The sequence below is a fragment of the Apodemus sylvaticus genome, chromosome 23 (assembly GCF_947179515.1).
Source record: "Apodemus sylvaticus chromosome 23, mApoSyl1.1, whole genome shotgun sequence".
NCBI lineage: Eukaryota > Metazoa > Chordata > Mammalia > Rodentia > Muridae > Apodemus > Apodemus sylvaticus.
The window spans coordinates 15,961,663-15,980,936 of record NC_067494.1 but is presented as its reverse complement, the minus strand read 5'-3'; the positions used below and the strand labels follow the sequence as shown (position 1 = coordinate 15,980,936).

The window sequence follows — 19,274 nt, the reverse complement described above, 5'->3', positions numbered from 1 at the left end:
GCTGGTATTTGTGCCTCCTGTGAGGCTATATGGCTATTTCTGCAACACCGGATACCTGGGTTTCCCCTGTTACAGATTGCTAATCCACTGCCCTCCTCTTGGGTGTCCTTGCAGCCCTAGCGTGCCTTGCCTTAGGTTGTCTCTGTGAATCAGCTGGTGCCTGTTTGCTCCTTCAGCGATTGTTGATGGTCTATGCTGCTGCGGGATCTTTTCCGAGTGCTGGTCACACTTCTGGGCAGCCTATCTCCCCACCAGGTTGGTCCACACAAGGCTAACCTAGCTGCTGAGGACCTGAGACTAGGCAAAATCCTGGCAGGCTAAGGCCCGAGCAAAGTTCCCCTTGGGCTATGAGTGTTAATTGGTTCTGTCAGGTGGCCAGAATGGTGGTGTGCGCATGCTCCATGAAAGTGCTGGGAGAGTCTGCTTGGCTAACAACCTCCTGGTTGGGTTGGCACACAGATGGCCCACCGAGCAGCCCAGGGCCTGGGGTCAGTCTAAGGCATGTCTGGCTTAGGTGCCCACTATGTTAGCCTCGGGCTATGGCTCTTGGCTGACTTTGCCTGTTAGAACTGCCTGGTGTTCAGTAGTCAAAATGGCGGAGTGTGCACCGGGTCGGGCAATCAACCTCCTAGCCAGGTTCACACACCGATGGCCCCCCAAAAAGCCCTGGGCCTGGGTGCATGCCAACGCCTGTAGGGCTTAGACCCCCGCGATGTTGGCTTTGGGGTATATTTGTGTACCTCAGTCTGTCTGATTTCTCTGGTGCCTGAGATCCAAGATGGCAGAGAGACTCTCATAACTGACTCGGAGTTGATCATTTCTTAAAATGTTTCTCCACCATCCGAAGTTCTTTGGGTGAGAATTCTTTGTTTAACTCTGTAACACATTTTTAATAGTGTTATTTGTTTTTCTGGGTTCTTTGTAACCAGAAACTTCTTGAGTTCTTTGTAAATATTGGATATTAGCCCTCTATTTGATGTAGGGTTGGCGAAGATCTTTTCCCAATTTGTTGGTTGCTGTTTTGTCCTTTTGATAGTGTCCTTTATGTTTTAACTTAAAATAATTCAGCTCATAAAACCTTAGCTTTAGAAAGAAGGGTGGAAGTCAATGGTAGAATGCTACCTGGCGTCCATCTCCAGCAATAACAAAAGATATTGACTACTAAATAAAATGTCTTGTTTCTGACAGTTGAGGATGTCATTGAGTTGGTAGGGTCACTGCCTGGTGACCCTACCTAGAGTATTCTGTTTATATGCAGTCTATCATCCCTACCTAAGAAGTGCATTTTAAGTATCACTCTCCAACTCTTATTTGAAGAGATACTAATTTAAAAGTTCTAAGCTATTAGTAAAGACTGTCTGAACTATGACTCTTAGTAAAGGCTAATGCAGATTACTTAAAAACAAAAATCACTAGGGTTCATTTAATTCACAGTAATACTTCCTCAGGAAAAGTAATGGACAAAATAAATCAATGTAAGGATTGAAATCCCACCTTCCAGCAAGTGTATTTTTTGTTTTCCTGGGGTTGGTTTCTCTGTGTCCAGTAGACATGGGGGAGTATTTTCATTTGGAAAGTAGCCTTCAAACCAGACCAATTAAACATTTCATCTTGGTTCCATCTGTTGCTAACTATTGACCTTACATGAAGGAGATCTTGATATCCACTCTCATTAATGTGCGTAACGGCACTTTAAAAATCCTAATGTAAAATCATCTATATAATAATCAGTAGGCATATTGTGTAAGTCACTAGAAGATGCGTAAACACTGAAGAGCTATTGATGAACAAGAGATGACTAGGAAACAGCTTAATGGAAGATGTTTCAAGAGGAAGTGTATATGACCAAAATCTTAGAGGGTTGCCAATACAAGGTAGACATACTGGGCCCTTAGTGCATAGTAGCCAGTGCATAGCCAGGCACACTGAGGAATTTGAATGTGCTGCTGACAACAAAGCCTTGCAGGTGACATCAAAATTGAAGTTTAGAAAGTTGTGGCTACTGTCTGTAGCTCTATCATATAAGCTGATGACCTGTGAACTATGACTCTGGAAGGGGAGCAAACTGAACAAATTAGGGAAATAATTGAGAGATAAACTAAGCAGGATGTAGATAGTTTGGTGTTTGTTCCTTGGCGGTGGAAACAGTAAAGCAGTGACTTATTTGCTAGAACAATCTAGCAATCTAGCTCAGCAGTTAGGAGCACTGACTGCTCCTATAGAGGACCCAGGTTCAGTCCCAGCATCCATGTGGCAGCTGTCTGTAACTGCAGTTCCAGGGAAGCCAGATCTTTGGATAATGTCCCTATTTTAATTTATCTTTCCCTAGTAACAAAAGATGTTGAACATGTTTCATAAACTAAATAGCCATTGAACATCCTAAATAATTTATTTTCTTTATGTTGTATTAGACTTGATGGGCAGTATGCATATTTTCTTAAATATGTTCCTTAATGTTTTCATTTTTACTGTTGTAGCTCTTAATTTTGTTTTAAATCATTGATGGTTTCCAGTATTCCCATGCATGTGGCTCAGTTTTTCTATCTGATGCAAGGCCCTGTAATCTGTATGGGATGAAATTAATAATTTTGGAAATTCACTGTGGAGGCAGTAGCCATCGGACACTTTATGCTATTTTAATTTTCTATATTTAGAATTGTCTGGTTTATCAACAAACTGAATGAAAATTAACATGCAAACACAAAGTATAATTGCCCATGTTTGGTATGTTTTGTTGACTTTCATATACAAGCATGTTGTGATATGATCTTAATAGTGAATTCATTCACGTCCAACAGAAAAGAATGGGAACCATTTTGAGCTCACTGATCATTGGTCAGTGCTTGAATCAAGTCATAAAAGCATCAGAAAAATATGATTTTAGTCTCTTTGTCCACTGAAAGCAGACTGACCTTTCTTTACATTTGCCTTTGCACTTGGATTTCTTCATTTTTGAGTCAAAAGTAATTTCTGAATATTCCCGATTTTCTAAAGATAAGCTAATATTGTAAATTCTAATCTAGAACTTTTTTAAAACTCTAGGGTACTGAAAACCAGGAAGAGTTAAGAATTCTTAGAGATGAACTTAAAAGGCAACCAAAGATAGCTGCACAGGAAAAAGATCATGCCAAGGAGAAGAGAGAAGAGCTATCCATGGTACCGGAAAGAATGGCAGAAATGGCAGAGAAGCTAAACGAAGTGGTAAGCTTCTGTGCTTGCTTCCCAATTCTTTGTCCTAACTGCACATCTGCCAATAGATTTTGATTCTTCTAATCTTCCATATCTCCAACTTGGAGAATACTAAGAGTTTGAAAGGCATGCGGATTCAGTTTGAAAGCTGAGGCAGGGGGATCTCTGTAACTGATACCAGCCCGGGCTTCTTACTGTGTTCTAAGCCAGCCTGAGCTATAGACTGAGACTTTGTCTCTAAATAAACAAATGACATATGTATTTAATTTATTTATATCATGGGGATTGTGATTATTTGGAATCTGTGTCTGTATACTTAACTAGTCTTTTGGGTTTTAGTTTAATTTCACCTTGCTCCACTAATCAAACGTGAGATTCCAAGATAATGCCAGAATTGCTATAAAGTGACTTACAAGACAGAAATGCATTCGCTACCGTTCCTTTTTGTTTGTTCATTGTGAGTCTGTTCTTTGAGACAGTGTCTTACTATGTAGCTCTGGCTGTAATAGAACTTATTATTATCCAGAACAAGCTGGCCCCCAACACACAGAACCTGAGTTTAAAAGTTGAAGTGTCACTGGTTTTCCTTTTGATGTCTTGGGAAGAGTCCCTTTTTTGCTTTGACTGGTATCTGGTATCTCTGACCTGTCCTGGAACTGCAATACTCAGAAGAATATATTTTATTCTATAATTCAGAAGAATCTGGTCTCTCACTACTTAATGATATCTGTAAAAGTCCCTTTTCCAAACAGGTTCAAATTCTGAGTTTCTAGATAGTCTTGACTTGTTTAACCCATCATAAGCATTATGTCTAATCTAAGAGCGAGTTTATGTCTAATGTTGCTTATCTATTTCCACTAGGGTAGACAATGCTCTGTTAATGGTACTACATAAAAATCTGGCCAAATATCAGCAACATGATAATTATAAATAATTGTAATTTTTAAGCTTCAGAAACTCCAAGAGACACAACAGCAACTTTTTAGAACACAAGAAGCTATGAGTAAGATGCGGGTAAAGGTGACTGAAGCAGAGAGCTTAGAGAATGAATTCATGAGCCAAGCACTGGCATTGGAGCGTCTGGAAACTGAGAGACTGGTGTTAGCTCAGAAACTTAATGAAAATTATGAGGAAATAAAATCTATAACCAAAGAAAGAAATGTTCTGAAAGAATTACTGGAAATAGAGAAAAAGCAACTTAAAGAACATGCAAGGCAAATCGAAGCTGCAGTAAGTAATAATCAGTTTTTTATCTGGTAAATATATCTTTAGTCACTTCAGCTAGAAAGAGGGAGGCAGTTATGGGTGAATACTATAAAATTGTTTAAATTTCACTTACTGACCAAGGAACTACAAACAAAAGAATTACTAAGCATTGTCGATGCAAATCTAAAAGAGTGCGATGAAATCATCAAAGGTCTAAGAAGAACCATTTCTGAAAAGGAAGCTCAAGCAGCAACCGCCCAGGACACAGCACAATCTGACCCTGAATTACAGGCAGAGGTATGTCATGTCTTTATATCTTTCACCCTTTCTCTATCCTTTCTCCTTGGAAGGAAAATCGATGCTCAGTTACAGTTTATTCACCACATAAGAATTTAGTGGCTACCTACTGTGGCAGACACAGTGTGGGCTAGTGCAACCTACACTCTGAGAACTCTGGGGTAAAGAAGGAGAACTGGGAGATCAAGACAAGCCTGGATGCCAGAGAAAGTTTGAGGCTCACCTGAGCTATGGAAGACCTTGTCTCAAAAAAAAAGAAACACTGTGCAAACAGGGATAAAGACCCATATTGGTTGTAGTAGAAGGAAATAGTGCCAAATGAGCAACCAGGCAAATAAAACAACATGAAGTAATTGTAAATGCTGTGAGAAAGATGACATTGGGATAACAGAACTAGTCCAGTTTTAAAAACTACTTTCTGTTGAGCATTGGAACTTGTATAATGAAATGGTTCTTTTTCTCAATGTGTATACATGTTTAAACAATTCCTCAATTCTAATGTAGTGCCTGTAGAAATATGCAAATTTAAATGGTTCTGCTAGCAACCAGGATGCATGGAGAGTTAGTATGCACACACAGAAAACTTAGAGGGTAGCATTTGGATTCAGCAAAAGATGGGAAATATATGAATGTGTGTATGTATGTATGCATGTATGTATGAATGTATGTATATGTATTTTTGCATGTAAGTATATATTCAATATATAAAGTATGCTATATGTACTGAATATATTCACAAAGACCTATGACAACTTATATTTGGTTACAGTTTGGGAACCAGTTAGAATTTAAGATTTTAGCGTGATGCTATGTAAAGATTGGTTCGCTTTTGGCCTAAGCTGACTAACTATGGTATACTGATAATAGATGTTATGTAGAGTTTAAAGGTATTGAGGGTGAGTGCATAGGAGAAGCTTGTACCAAGGGAGACTGAATGGCTCAAGGTCACTGTCATTGATGATAAATTTTCCTGACACCATCCATCTAAAAGATGTAATCTCTAGATAGTAACCTGTGCATTGTGAATATTACAACATCCTGGTGCATCAAGAGCAAAAGCTACTTCCTGATGTGAATGAAGGCAGGGACAGTGCAGAAAAGGTGAATGAACTGGAGCCAGTGGAAGTACATACCAGGACAGTGCATTCAGCAACAGCAGAGGACATAGATGTAGAAAATGTTGGGCTGACCAAGAACCTTGAAGAGAGTCAGAGGGAAATCAGCTGTCTCACTAAAGAAATTTCTAGGAAATACTTTAAGATGCAAGAAGGTCTACAGAAACAGAAACAGCCCCACTGTGTGGAATGGAAGGACAGTGAGTATACCAAAGTAGTGAATCAGTGAGGTTGGACAACCAAGGAACAGGGCAAAGGCAGAAAGAAGAAAGAAATTCTCATGTTAGTAAAAGAGCAAATATTTAGAATGTAGCTTCGGATTATGCTGGTTAATAAAGATTTGTTTGTAGATTATCCTCCAAGATCTATGACATAGCCCTGAGTAGTTCCTTAAGTTTGCAGGACCAGATGATATTTCCCTCTTGTTGAACAGGTCTTAAGTCTAACTTGAGAGCTGTTGGTTACCACCAAGGTGTGCATGCCATTCCTACCCACCTCAGGTCAGTGTGCTGTACTGGCCAAGGGAAGAAGATGGTCTCCTTTGCCTGCAGCAAGTTCTCCAGGGAGGACATGAGCAGTACAGCAGCTCAGAAGCCACAGATGCCTTTCCCCTTCCCACTGTATTTCTCAAGATCTTTATAAGCAAACCTTTTCCTTATGACTCAATCTTTTTAAAAGGAGTTAATTGTAATTTGATGGTTTCATTTCAATAAACATCTTATAATTCTCTGTAATTCTAAAGCATCTAGAAACTGAAGAAGAATTTAACCTTGAAGAAGCTTACCATTGCCTGAAAAAGCAAAAGAACAAAATGGACACTCTAAAAATGAGCCTCTCCCAGAAGGAAGCTGAGCTCTCCAGTATGCGGGAACAATTGCAGTTGACCACAGCTGAACTAGAGAGAAGGGTAAATGAAGGCCAGAAGCTGTGGGAGGGAACTGCTCACTTGAAGACTGGTTACACACTGAATTATGTTGGAACCTATTTTGTATTTTTCTGAGAGAATGGACCTATATTTGTTGTGCTGATAACTTATTTATCCTTGGTTGAAGGTTCAAGAACTCTGTGAGAAACAGGAACAATGTAATCTAAAAGGAACTAGTGAGGCTCAAGGGAGGAAGGATGAACTAGAGCAAGTAAGGGCACTTCCCCTTGCCATGGACATAGCCCTACAGAATGCGGAGAGTGACAGGTTCTGCTTGAGTAAACAACCTGAAGAAAGTCAAGAGGAAATGAAACTTCTAATTAAGAAAAGAGAAGAGCTGAGAAACACAAAAGAGGCCCTTCATATAGAAAGGGAGCAGCAGGAGAGCATCAAGGAATTGGGCACTAAGGTGAGTCTGTGGCTGTTGATGTGGGGTGCAGCGTGGAGCGAGATGGCTGGGGCGGCACCTCTTCGGTATGTGTGTGTGAGTACCTCACACATACGTACACATACACACACAGACACACAACAATCGAAAATGAATTAAACTTTCTTAGCTGGAGAGATAGCTCAGTAATCCTCTTTAAAGGATGCTGGTTTGATTCTCATAACTTATGTTGCAGCTCACAGCTGTCTTACCTCTGATTCCAGAATACTTCCGTGGGCACCATTGTCCATGTGGTACATAGACTAACATGTAGGCTAAAATCCCTTAACCTTAAAATAAAGCAATAATAAAAAAATAAGTGTAAAAAAAATCAAAAATCAAGGTTTCATTTAAAAGAGTCTGAACCCTAACCTGATTTCTGTCTTTAGGTTCAAGAACTTAAGACAAGTGAGCTTCAACTTCTTATGTTAAAAGAAGATGTAGGTGAAACCCAGAAGCAGCTCAAGGGGCAGGGAGATGGAGATGGAGAATTTAAACCTTGCTCACAAGACTCCTCAGAACCTCTCAAAGAAGAAAGTGATGACCTATCACGAATAAAGAAATAACTGCTTGAAGACAGCCTAAGGGAAGATGAGGATAAGGTGAGTGTGCTTTCTGTGTAGACAACACTGTGGAAGATGCGGGATCCATAGGTGCACTCTCTCTCACTCTGCATGTGTGGGCCTGTCTGTCTTTCTGTCTGTGTATCTGCCTCTTGTACCTACAATGTATAGAATAGGGAATTTGATCTCTTTTTACAGGTAGTGCTCCCAACTGCTGAGCCACATGGTTTCATCCAGCTCCGCAGCATCACTTTGTACATTTTATAATTCCACACATTTGGGTTAGCAGTATCAGTTCCAAGAGTTGACCTCACCAGTGTATTCTCTGATTGGGCCAGAACAGAAACCTGTTGAGAGTAGAGTGTTTTGTGGTGACCAAAATCTAGTAGCAAGTCAAACATCCTACTGCAGGGAAATGGGAATCATCCATATGTTGGAATTCTTTTTTATTAATCATTTTATTTGTTTCCATTTCAAATGTTATGCCCCCTTTCTGTCTTCCTTCCATAACTTATTTATTTTACAGTTTATTTTTCTTTTTTTGTTTTTTTTGTTTTTTGTTTTGTTTTGTTTTTCCATTTTTTGCATATCTTCTTCATTTACATTGCCAATGGTAAAACCTTTCCCTATTTTCCCCCTCCCAAAAGCCCACCTCCCCAATGATTCCCTACCCCTCCTCACACCCTCTGTTTCTATGTATATGCCCCTATACCCGACACAGTCCCACCTCCCCCACAACACCCCCCCCAATCTGTTTCCCTTTGTTGTGGCCTCTATTCAGCCTTTACCTCACCAAAGACCACTCTGCACACTGATGCCCAAAATGTCATTACTGTGCCACATTTTGGCTGGAACCATGTAAACCTCTTGATTGATGGTTCAGTCCCTAGGAGTCTTGGGGCGTCTGGGTGTTCAAAGTCATTGTTCTTCCCTTGTGGCTATATACACCTTCAGCTTTTCTGGACCACTCTCCAGATCCTCCATTGGGGATCCCAGGCTCAGTCCAATAGTTGGTTGCTAGTTTCTGCCTCTGAATTTGTAAGGCTCTGGCAGAGTCTCTCTAGAGACAGCCATGGCATGCACCTTTTGGTACATGCTTCTCGTCCTGGTGTAGGGGTTTGCTGACTATTTATAGGATGAATTCCCAGGTAGGGCACTCATTGGGTGGACTTTACTTCAGACTCTGGACCACACATTGCTTCCCTTGTTGTTCCTGTGAGCATTTTGTTCCCTTTCTCAGAGGAACGATAGCACTCTCACTTAAGTCCTTATTCTTTTTGTGAGCTATCTGTGCTGGGTGAATTGTAATTTGCTTATTTTGAGCTTTTGAACTAGGATCCACTTATTAGGAGTGCATACCATGTGCGTTCTTTTGTGACTGGGTTACTTCGCTCAGGATGGCACTTTCTATTTCCATTCATTGCCTAAGAATATCATGAATTCATTGTTGTTAATAGCTGAATAGTACTCCATTGTGTATATATACCAGTTTCTGTTGAGGGACATCTGGGTTCTTTCCAGCTTCAGGCTATTATAAATAAGGTAGCTATGAACATAGTGGAGCATGTGTCTTTATTACATGTAGGAGCACTTTCTGGGTATATGCCCAGGAGTGGTATAACTGGGTCCACTGGTAGTACTGTGTCTAATTTTCTGAGGAATCAGCAAACTGTTTTCCAGAGTGGTTTTTACCAGCTTGCAATACTACAAACAATGGAGAAGTGTTCCTCTTTCCCCAGATCCTCTCCAGCATCTGCTGTCCCCTGAGTTTTTTATCTTAGCCATTCTGAGTGGTGTAAGGTGGAATCTCAATGTTGTTTTGATTTGCATTTCCCTGATAACTAAGGATGCTGAACATTTCTTTAGATGTTTTAGAGCCATTTGCGTTTCCTCAGTTGAGAATTCCTTGTTTAGCTCTGTATCCCATTTTTAATAGGGTTATTTAATTCTCTGGAGACTAACTTCTTGATTTTTTGGTATACATTGGATATTAGCCTTCTATCGGATGTAGGATTAGTAAAGATCTTTTCCCAATTTGTTGGTTGCTGTTTTGTCCTGTTGATCATGTCCTTTGCCTTACAGAAGCTTTACAGTTTTATGAGGTCCCATTTGTCAATTCTTATTCTTTGAGCATAAGACATTGGTGTTGTGTTCAGAAACTTTTCCCCTGTGCCCATGTATTCATGGTTTGTCCCCACTTTCTCCTGTATAAGCTTCAGTGTGTCTGATTTGATGTGTAGATCTTTGACACACTTGGACTTGAGCTTTGTACAAGGATATAAGAATGGGTCAATTTGAATTTTTCTGCAGGCAGACCTCCAGTTGATCCTGCACCATTTGTTAAAAATGTCTTTTTCCACTTTTTTTTTTGTTTTTTGTTTTTTGTTTTGTTTTTTTTTAAGCTACTTTTTCAAATGTCAAGCGACTGTACTTGTGTGGGTTTTTATCTGGGTCTTCAATTCTATTCCTATCATCTTCCTCCCTGTCTGCATACCAACACCAAACAGTTTTTATCACTATTGCTCTGTAGTAGAGCTTGATTGAGGTCAAGGATGGTGATTCCCCCAGAATATCTTTTGTTGCGTAGAATAGTTTTTGCTATCCTGGGTTTTTTATTATTCCAGATGAATTTGAAAATTGCTCTTTTTAGATCTATGAAGAATTGGTTTGGAATTTTGGTGGGGTTTGCATTGAATATGTTGATTGCTTTTGTCAAGATGGCCATTTTTACTATATTGTTCCTGCCAAGCCATGAACATGGGAGATTTTTCCATCTTCTGAGACTTTTCTCGATTTCTTTCTTCAGGGGCTTAAAGTTCTTATCATATAGACCCTTCACTTGCTTTGTCAGGGTCACACCTAGGTATGAAATATTATTTGGTACTATTGTGAAGGGTGTCATTTCCCTAATTTCTTTCTCCTCTTTTTTATCCTTTGAGTAGAGGAAAGCTACTGATTTGATTGAGTTAGTTTTATATCCAGCCAATTTGCTGAAATTGTTTATCAGCTGTAGGAGTTCTCTGATGGTGATAGTTTGATTTCTTCCTTTCCAATTTGTATTCCTTTGACCTTTTTTTGCTGCCTGATTGCTCTGTCTAGGACTTCAAGTACTATATTGAATAGATCTATTTGTTGAGTATAAAATCTTGTAGTAGGATCTGATGATTTTTTTTTTAATTTCCACAGTTTCTGTTTTTATATCTACCTTTTCATTTCTGATTTTATTAATTTGGATATTCTCTCTGTGCCCCCTGGTTAGTTTGGCTAAGGGTTTATCTATCTTGTTGATTTTTTCATAGAACCATCTCCTTGTTGTGTTGATTCTTAGTATAGCTCTTTTTTGTTTTTGCTTAGTTGATTTTGGCTCTAAGTTTTATTATTTCCTGTCATCTACTGAACTTGGGGATATTTGCTTCCTTTTGTTCTAGAGCCTTCAAGTGCACTGTCAAGCTGTTAGTGTAAGCTCTCTCCATTCTCATTTTGGAGGCATACAGAGCTATAAGTTTTTCTCTTAGCACTGCTTTCATTGTGTCCCATAAATTTTGGTATGATGAGTCTTCATTTTCATTGTACTCTAAAAAGTCTTTAATTTCTTTATTTCTTAATTGACCAAGCTATCGTTGAGTAGAGCATTGTTTAAAGTCAATGTATATGTGTGTTTTCCATTGCTTTTGTTTGAGCTTAAGACCAGCATTAGGCCGTGGTGATCTGATAAGATACATGGAATAATTTCAATACTTCTATATCTGTTGAGGTCTGTTTTGTGACCAATTATATGGTCGATTTTGGAGAAGATACCATGAGGTGCTGAGAAGAAGGTATATTCTCTTGCTTTAGGGTGGAATGTTCTATAAACATCTCTTAGATCCAGTTGGTCCATAACTTCAGTTAGTTTCACTGTATCTCTGCTTAGTTTCTGGTTCCATGACTTGTCCATTTTTGACAGTGGGGTGTTGAAGTCTCCCACTATTATTGTGAGGGGTGCAATGTGTGATTTGAGCTTTGGTAAAGTTTCTTTTATGAATGTGGGTGCTCTTGCATTTGGAGAATAGATGTTCAGAATTGAGAGTTCATCTTGGTATACTTCCTTGAACCAGTATGAAGTGTCCCTCCTTATCTTTTTTGACAACTTTTGGATGAAAGTCAATTTTATCCAATATAAGAATGGCCATTCCAGCTTTTTCATTGGGACCATTTGGTTGGAAAATTGTTTTCTATCCTTTGACTCTTAAATAGTGCCTGTCTTTTGTCACTGAGGTGGGTTTCTTATATGCAGCAAAATGTTGGGTCCTGTTTACGTATCCAGTCCATTAGTCTATGTCTTTTTTATAGGGGAATTGAGACCATTGATGTTAAGAGATATTAAGGAAAATTTATTGTTGCTTGCTGTTATTTTCTTAGTTGAAGTTGACATTCTGGTTGTGTTGCTATGTTCTATTGGGTTTGATGAATGATTACCTTATTGATTTTTCTACAGTGTGGTTCCCTGTCCTGTATTGGTATTTTCTACCCATTATCCTTTGCAGAGCTGAATTTGTGAAAAGGTACTGTGTAAATTTGCTTTTGTCATGAAATGTCTTGTTTTCACCATCTATGGTAAGTGAAAGTTTTGCTGGGTATAGTAGTCTGGGCTGACATTTATGTTCTCTTAGGGTCTGTATGATATCTGCCCAGGCTCTTCTGCTTTCATAATCTCTGGTGAGAAATCTGGTGTAAGTCTGATAGGTCTGCCTTTATATGTTACTTGACCTTTTCCTCTCACTGCTTTCAATATTTTTCTTTGTTTAGTGCATTTGGTGTTTTGATTATTATGTGACAGGAGAAGTTTCTGCTCTGATCCAGTCTGTTTGGAGTTCTGCAGGCTTTCTGTATGTTCATGGTCATCTCTTTCTTTAGGTTAGGGAAGTTTTCTTCTACAATTTTATTGAAGATATTTATTGGGCCTTTAAGATGTAAATCCTCAGCTGGGTGATGGTGGTGCAAGCCTGTAATCCCAGCACTCTGGGAGGCAGAGGCAGGCGGATTTCTGAGTTCGAGTCCAGCCCGGTCTATAGAGTGAGCTCCAGGACAGCCAGGGCTATACAGAGAAACCCTGTCTCAGGAAAAACAAAAACAAAAAAAATATGTAAATCCTCACTTTCTTCTATTCCTATAATCTTTAGTTTTGGTCTTCTCATTGTGTCCTGAAGTTCTTGGCTGTTTTGTGTTACAAGCTTTTTGCATTTTGCATTTTTTTGACTGTTGAGTCAATTATTTCTATGGAATTTTCAGCATCAGAGATTCTTTATTCTATCTCTTCTATTCTGTTGTTGATGCTTGCATCTATGACTCCTGAATTCTTTCCAAGGATTTCTATTTTCAGAGATGTCTCACTTTGTGATATCTTTGTTGATTCTATTTCCAGGTTTAGATCCTGGATAGTTTTGTTCAGTTCCTTCACTTGTTTGTTTGTTTTTTCCTGAAATTCTTTAAGGAATTTTTGTGTTACCTCTTTAAGGGCTTCTACCTGTTGATCCATGTTCTCCAGTGATTCTCTTAGGGATATTTGTGATTCCTCTTTATGGGTTTCTGCATGTTGACCCATGTTCTCCTGTAATTCCCCTATGGGATTTTTGTACTGCCTCTTTAAGGGCTTCAACCTGTTGACCTGTATTCTCCCATATTTCTTTAAGAGATTTTTGTGTTTCCTCTTCAAGGGCATCTACCTTTTGATCCATATTCTCTTGTCTTTCTTTAAGGGATTTTTGTACTTCTACCTATTGACCCATGTTCTATTGCATTTCTTTAAGGGAGTTATTTATGTCCTTCTTGAAGTAGTCCATCAGCTATATGAGATGTGATTTCAAATCTGATTCTTGCTTTTTTGATGTGATAGAGTATGCAGGATTTGCTGTAGTGGGAGAGCGGGGTTCTGATGGTGCCATTGTTGCCTTGGTTTCTAATGGTAATGATCTTGAGTTTGCCTTTGGCCATCTCGTTATTTCTGGTGTTAGTTGGTCTTGCTGACACTATCTTCTCTCTCCTGCCAGCCTGTGTTTCTGTATTCCTGGGATTCTTTTCCTGTCCAATGCCCTGCAAACAGCTGATTCTCCAGGAAGTATCAGGTGATGGGATCTCCCCTATGGCAGACTTAGCAAGGGTCGAATGCTCTGCTCCTGCCAATTCTCGAATGCCCTGCTCCTGTTGGTTCTCTAAAGAGCATGAGGAAGTGGTGTCCTCTCTGTGCCAGATGTGGCACAGGTCTCCCACTTCTGTTGGAAAGGTTCGGTGACAGGGGAGGAAGGAGGAGTAGAAGGGGTGCAAGGCGATAGGTGAACTAACACCCTGCTGCTGTCAGTTTTCTAGAGAGCATCAGGAAGTGGTTTCCTCTCTGTGCTAGGTGTGCACAGGTCTCTCATCCCAACTGCAAGGGTCAGTGACAGTGGAGGAGGGAGAGGTAGAAGGGGCAGAAGGGGATAGGCGGACTAATACCCTGCTCCTGTTGGTTCTCTAGAAAGCACCAGGAAGTTGTGTCTTCTCTGTGCCAGATGTGGTGCAGATCTCCCTATTTTTCTCTTTAAGTTTAAAATCAATCTTATAACTAGTTGATAGTAAACTTATAATTATAATAAATATGTTAGTTATAAGTATATCTTCCCTTCAATCTCACAAATATTATAAATTCATCAAGTACACAAAAGGTGTACATGTATCAAAGTTGTATTACTTTTTTAACAGCAAAAGCTTGCTAATAGCATAAGAATAATAAATCATTATATTTCTGCATAATAGTCTTTTATGCAACTACTAAAATAAGTACAGGTCACTACCTACAGGCATGGTAAGTTGGCTAAAACTTTTTTTAATGTATTCAAACTATATTTATACCAATCATAAGGAAGATGGACATACTATTAAATGAACATAGGTAAAATCTTTTTTGTTTGTTTTGTTTCTAATAGAGCTTATGATCTTGTCATACAAACCAAAATAAGAACAATTTTTAGACATTAGAGTTCATTATAATAAGGCTGTACTTCAATGTTTCTCACATCACCACAGATTTTACCTCCATAGTAGTTAAAGCTAAAAGCTGATATTTCTGCTGTACAAAGGAATGAATTGTAAGCATGCTTATTTGGATACAGATTTCCTGTTATGGTCAAAGCTATTTGACTTGAGTGATTATTATCATTCTCAGCCCACAGGGAACAGGTTACATTCATTTACGAAATGGTATGTGTTTTAAGACGTCCATGAAATCATTCATCAACTGTTTCCATGAACGATAGTCCTGCTTAGAGGGTGACACAGACATTAGATGAGGGTAATATTCTGGTTCATTGGCTGTGTTGACTTTGACAAGCATTTGTCTCAGAAAAAGAGTAACTTATAAGTTCCTCTTCTTCAAAATTGATACAATAATTGTAAGTACCAAGCAAAAAAAATTTAATCTCACTCTGTTGTTCTCTTACAAGCCACTGCATAAATTAATTTTCTATGTTTCTTTTGGCTATCTAAATAATATTGAAATATGTAAGCTGTTCTGAAAACCATAGTATAGTGTACAAACATCAAGTAAACAATCCTACTAATAGAGGGGCTGAGATAGGAGAAGCATGAATTCAAGACCATTATGTGGTACATAGCAAGACACTGTCCCATACAATCAAGCAGAAAGTATATATGGATTGTACAATATTGGACATATTTCTCCAATTACCACATTATAGAGACCACTGGGTGACAGTCAATACATTTCTATTTATTTTTTATTGCAATCGATTAGGATATGTTAGTAATATTAATTTTCATATTAATGGATATTAAGGAAATGTGTTACTTCCTGCTATTTTTGTTGTTAGAGGTGGAATTATGTTTGTGTTGGTTGGTTGAAAGATTACTTTCTTGTATTAGTTTCCCTCCTTGTGTTGGCATTTTCCATCTATTATCATTTGGAGGGTTGGATTTGTGGACAGATATTGTGTAAATTTGGTTTTGTCATGGAATATCTTCCTTTCTCCATATATGGTAATTGAGAGTTTTGCTGGGTATAGTAGCCTGGACTGACATTTGTGTTCTTTTAGGGTCTGTATGAAATCTTCCCAGGATCTTCTAGCTTTCACCATCTCTAGTGAGAAGTCTGGTGTAATTCTAATAGGTCTGCCTTTATATGTTTCTTGATTTTTTCCCTTACTGCTTTTAATAGTCTTTTCTTGTTCAGTGCACTTGGTGTTTTGATTATTATGTGCCAGGAGGAATTTCTTTTCTTGTCCAGCCTATTTGGAATTCTGTAGGCTTCTTGTATGTTCATGAGCATCTCTCTGATTAGGTTCAGAAAGTTTTCTTCTATAACTTTGTTGAAGATGTTTACTGTCCCTTTAGGCTGGGAATCTTCACTTTCTTCTATACCTATTATCCTTAGGTTTGGTCTTCTCATTGTGTCCTGGATTTCCTGGATGTTTTGGCTTAGGAGCTTTTTCCATTTATTTCATTGTTGCATCAATGTTTTCTATGGTATCTTCTGCACCTGAGATGCTCTCTTCTTCCATCCCTTGTATTCTGTTAGTGATGTTTGCATCTATGACTCCTAATTTCTTTCCTAGGTTTCCTAACCCCAGGGTTGTCTCACTTTGTGATTTCTTTATTGTTTCTTGTTCCATTTTTAGATCCTGGATGGTTTTATTCTTTTCCTTCAACTGTTTGTGTTTTCCTTTAATTCTTTAAGAGATTTTTTGTGTTTTCTCTTTAAAGACTTCTCCCTGTTTAACTGTGTTATCCTGTATTTCTTCAAGGGCATTATTTATGTCCTTCTTAAAGTCCTCTATCAGCATCATTAGCAGTGACATTTAAATCAGAGTCTTGCTTTTCCAGTGTGCTGGTATATCCAGTACTTACTATGGTGTAAGAATTCGGTTCTGATGATGAAAAATAATCTTGGTTTCTGTTGCTTATATTCTTACGCTTGCCTCCTGCCAAACAGGTCCACATCCCCTTGTCCTACTTATCATCTGTTATCCCCTGACTTTGGTTGGTGGGCTAGAAAGAGGTGTCAAACATTTGAGAACCCTTATTAAAAGTAGGTTTTAAAAATGACAAGATACTGTACTTTTCCTGCCCAGAATCCCCACTCCCACCCTAGTATCTTACCAGTCCTCATCCATGCAGCTTCATAAGACTGCCTGTCTTTTCTTACTAATTCAGAAAAGCCTGACATATCCTTTCTTCTTTCTTTCACATTTGTCAATTATACTTTCCTGTAACAGTTTGGGTTTACCTTATTTGTTGTCCCCACAATAGGGCTGCTTCTTGCCCATGTGTCTGACCTCCATGTCAGCTTAAGCATCAGATGCATTTTTTATTTTAATAGTCTTCTCCATCTTCATGCAGACTCCTCGGAGACTGACAGAATGCCTACCCTGCCGTTTATTGTGACCTCCCCCAGCCCACTGTTCTCAAGAATATCAGTCAGCAACCTGATCCGCCCACCTTCTGAAGAGCAAGAAGAACCAGTTTCCAGCCTTCAGAGGAGGGACTTGACCTGCCTTTGTATCTTGGGAGAGAGGGATTAAAGATGGAGAGCTGAGCCAGAAGCCATGTTTTGTCTCTCAAGCCATGTTTTTGTCTGTCAATAAAAGCTTACTTCATTTATTTTCATATTAAAAGCTAGCTTCTTAAATAATCATATATTTGTATTTTATTTAAGAACCTTAATTCTTATTTCAACCCTACAAAATCTTCATTTAAATTTTTGTAAATATATTTTGGTACATAGTTTAAAATAAAAATATAATTTAAATCATTATAACTAAATGTTATATCTATGACTTATTTGCATTTATTAATATATGCTGATATCATTACGTTTGTATAAAATATTTCAAATCAATTATCCATAGGTTCATCTATTTATTTAATGGTTTTGAGATTTTTGTGGAATGGAAAACAGAACTTATTATTTATTAAGTTTTTTGGGTTAGCTCCTTTTCCTTTTCTACTACCAAATACCTGACTAGAAGCAAATGTAAGAAGGAAGCAATTATATTGGTTTGTGGTTTGAAGATACAGGCTGCAATAATAGAAAACAAAAATCCAGATAACTATCTGAGGAGACCCGGGCATCCATTCAGCCACTTCAAGAAGCAGAGAAAGGGCAGGAAGGAGGGACACACTCTAACAATCAGCCCTGCTCCACACTGATCTTTCTGTGGGCTACGTGTTTTGAACATTCCTTTCAACAAGTTGTACAAACTAGCAGAGATGGATTTCAAAATATAAGACCTACCTTGTGATGCAAGCTTGCACTAGTGCAGAGAGCAGGGTTATTGTTTGTAGGGGATACTTGGAAATGGAATTGCAGGTGTCAAGCAAGCGATGTGGAAAATAGGCACACAGATAATTAAAAAAAAATGTTCCTTATAAACATTTCTCTAAAAGTGCAATATTTTCAAAAAAATATTCTGAGATGTCAAGATATCTGTGTCATAACAAGACTGTGTTGTACATTCTTAGGGTATTTTCCTATCTTGGATTGTGTCACACAATTTTGGAAAATAACTGAGCTGGAGATGAGACTTAGAAACAGAAATGTGAAGTGTTAATAGATTGGATAAGTGCTGGAAAATATCATCCTAAGTGAGGTAACCCAATTACAAAAGAACACACATGATATGCACTCACAGATAAGTAGAGCCCAGAAGTTCAGAATACCCAAGAAACAATTCACATGTCAAATGATGCCCAAAAATAAGGAAGGAGAGGCCACTAGTTCTGGAAAGGCTAAATGCATCAGAGTAGGGGAATGCCAGGACAGGGAAGCAGGAGGGGGTTCATTAGAGGACAGCTGGAGGGAAGAGGGCTTATGGCACTTTCAGTGAAGGGGGATCCTGAAAAGAGGAAATCATTTGAAATATAAATAAAGAATATATTTAATGAAAAATTAAAAATGCAGTAAGTAAATAACTGCACTACCCACCAATCTCCAATGTTTCCCTGTTTGTTGTTCACTTGAAATACCTCCCTCCACAAGGCCTTTGCTCCTGTAGTGATGTCTGCACTGTGGTGAGCAGTTCCTCTGTAGGCTCCCTCAACTCAAACAGAAGAGTTCTGAGCATTATTGGGGTAGTATTAAAAATGCTAACAAAGACACACCAGTCATTATTTTAGTCATTGTGATTATGTTATTATAACAATCTGTTATGTTTTTAAAAATTGAAGTAAAACTAAGTACTCTATAATTATATCCTATAAGTAATTACACTGTATCTTAATATTTTAGAATATTTAGCTCTACTAGAACCAGTTGAATTACTTTGGTCCCTGTTTATTTTTTATGTTTCCATGTTTCTGTACTTTATAATTGATTAGAGAGCTTAGAGGAGTGTTGTATGCATTTTAAAAGGAGCAAGTGAATGAGATTCATCTCATATAAAATTTGAATGTGTTTTGAATTAGGTATCCATGACCATTGGCTTTTAAATGCCTTACATAAAATTAATGTAAATGGAATAGGAAGTTTACTATTTAAAAACAAACTTTTTATTCATGAAAACATTATTCATGGGCATTGTTAT

The 19,274-nt window shown here is 38.3% G+C and overlaps 1 protein-coding gene across 1 annotated transcript; it reads left to right on the top strand.

The window, feature by feature from the left end:
* Positions 1-1,813: 1,813 nt before the first annotated feature.
* Positions 1,814-17,287, top strand: LOC127673522 (centromere-associated protein E-like). The gene is made up of 8 exons (XM_052169194.1): positions 1,814-1,966; positions 3,043-3,201; positions 4,138-4,287; positions 4,462-4,692; positions 6,550-6,714; positions 6,860-7,141; positions 7,549-7,761; positions 17,092-17,287. Exons 1-7 carry the CDS (start codon positions 1,814-1,816, stop codon positions 7,723-7,725), a joined length of 1,317 nt encoding a protein of 438 aa, XP_052025154.1. The 3' UTR covers positions 7,726-7,761; positions 17,092-17,287.
* The last annotated feature ends 1,987 nt before the right edge of the window (positions 17,288-19,274 follow it).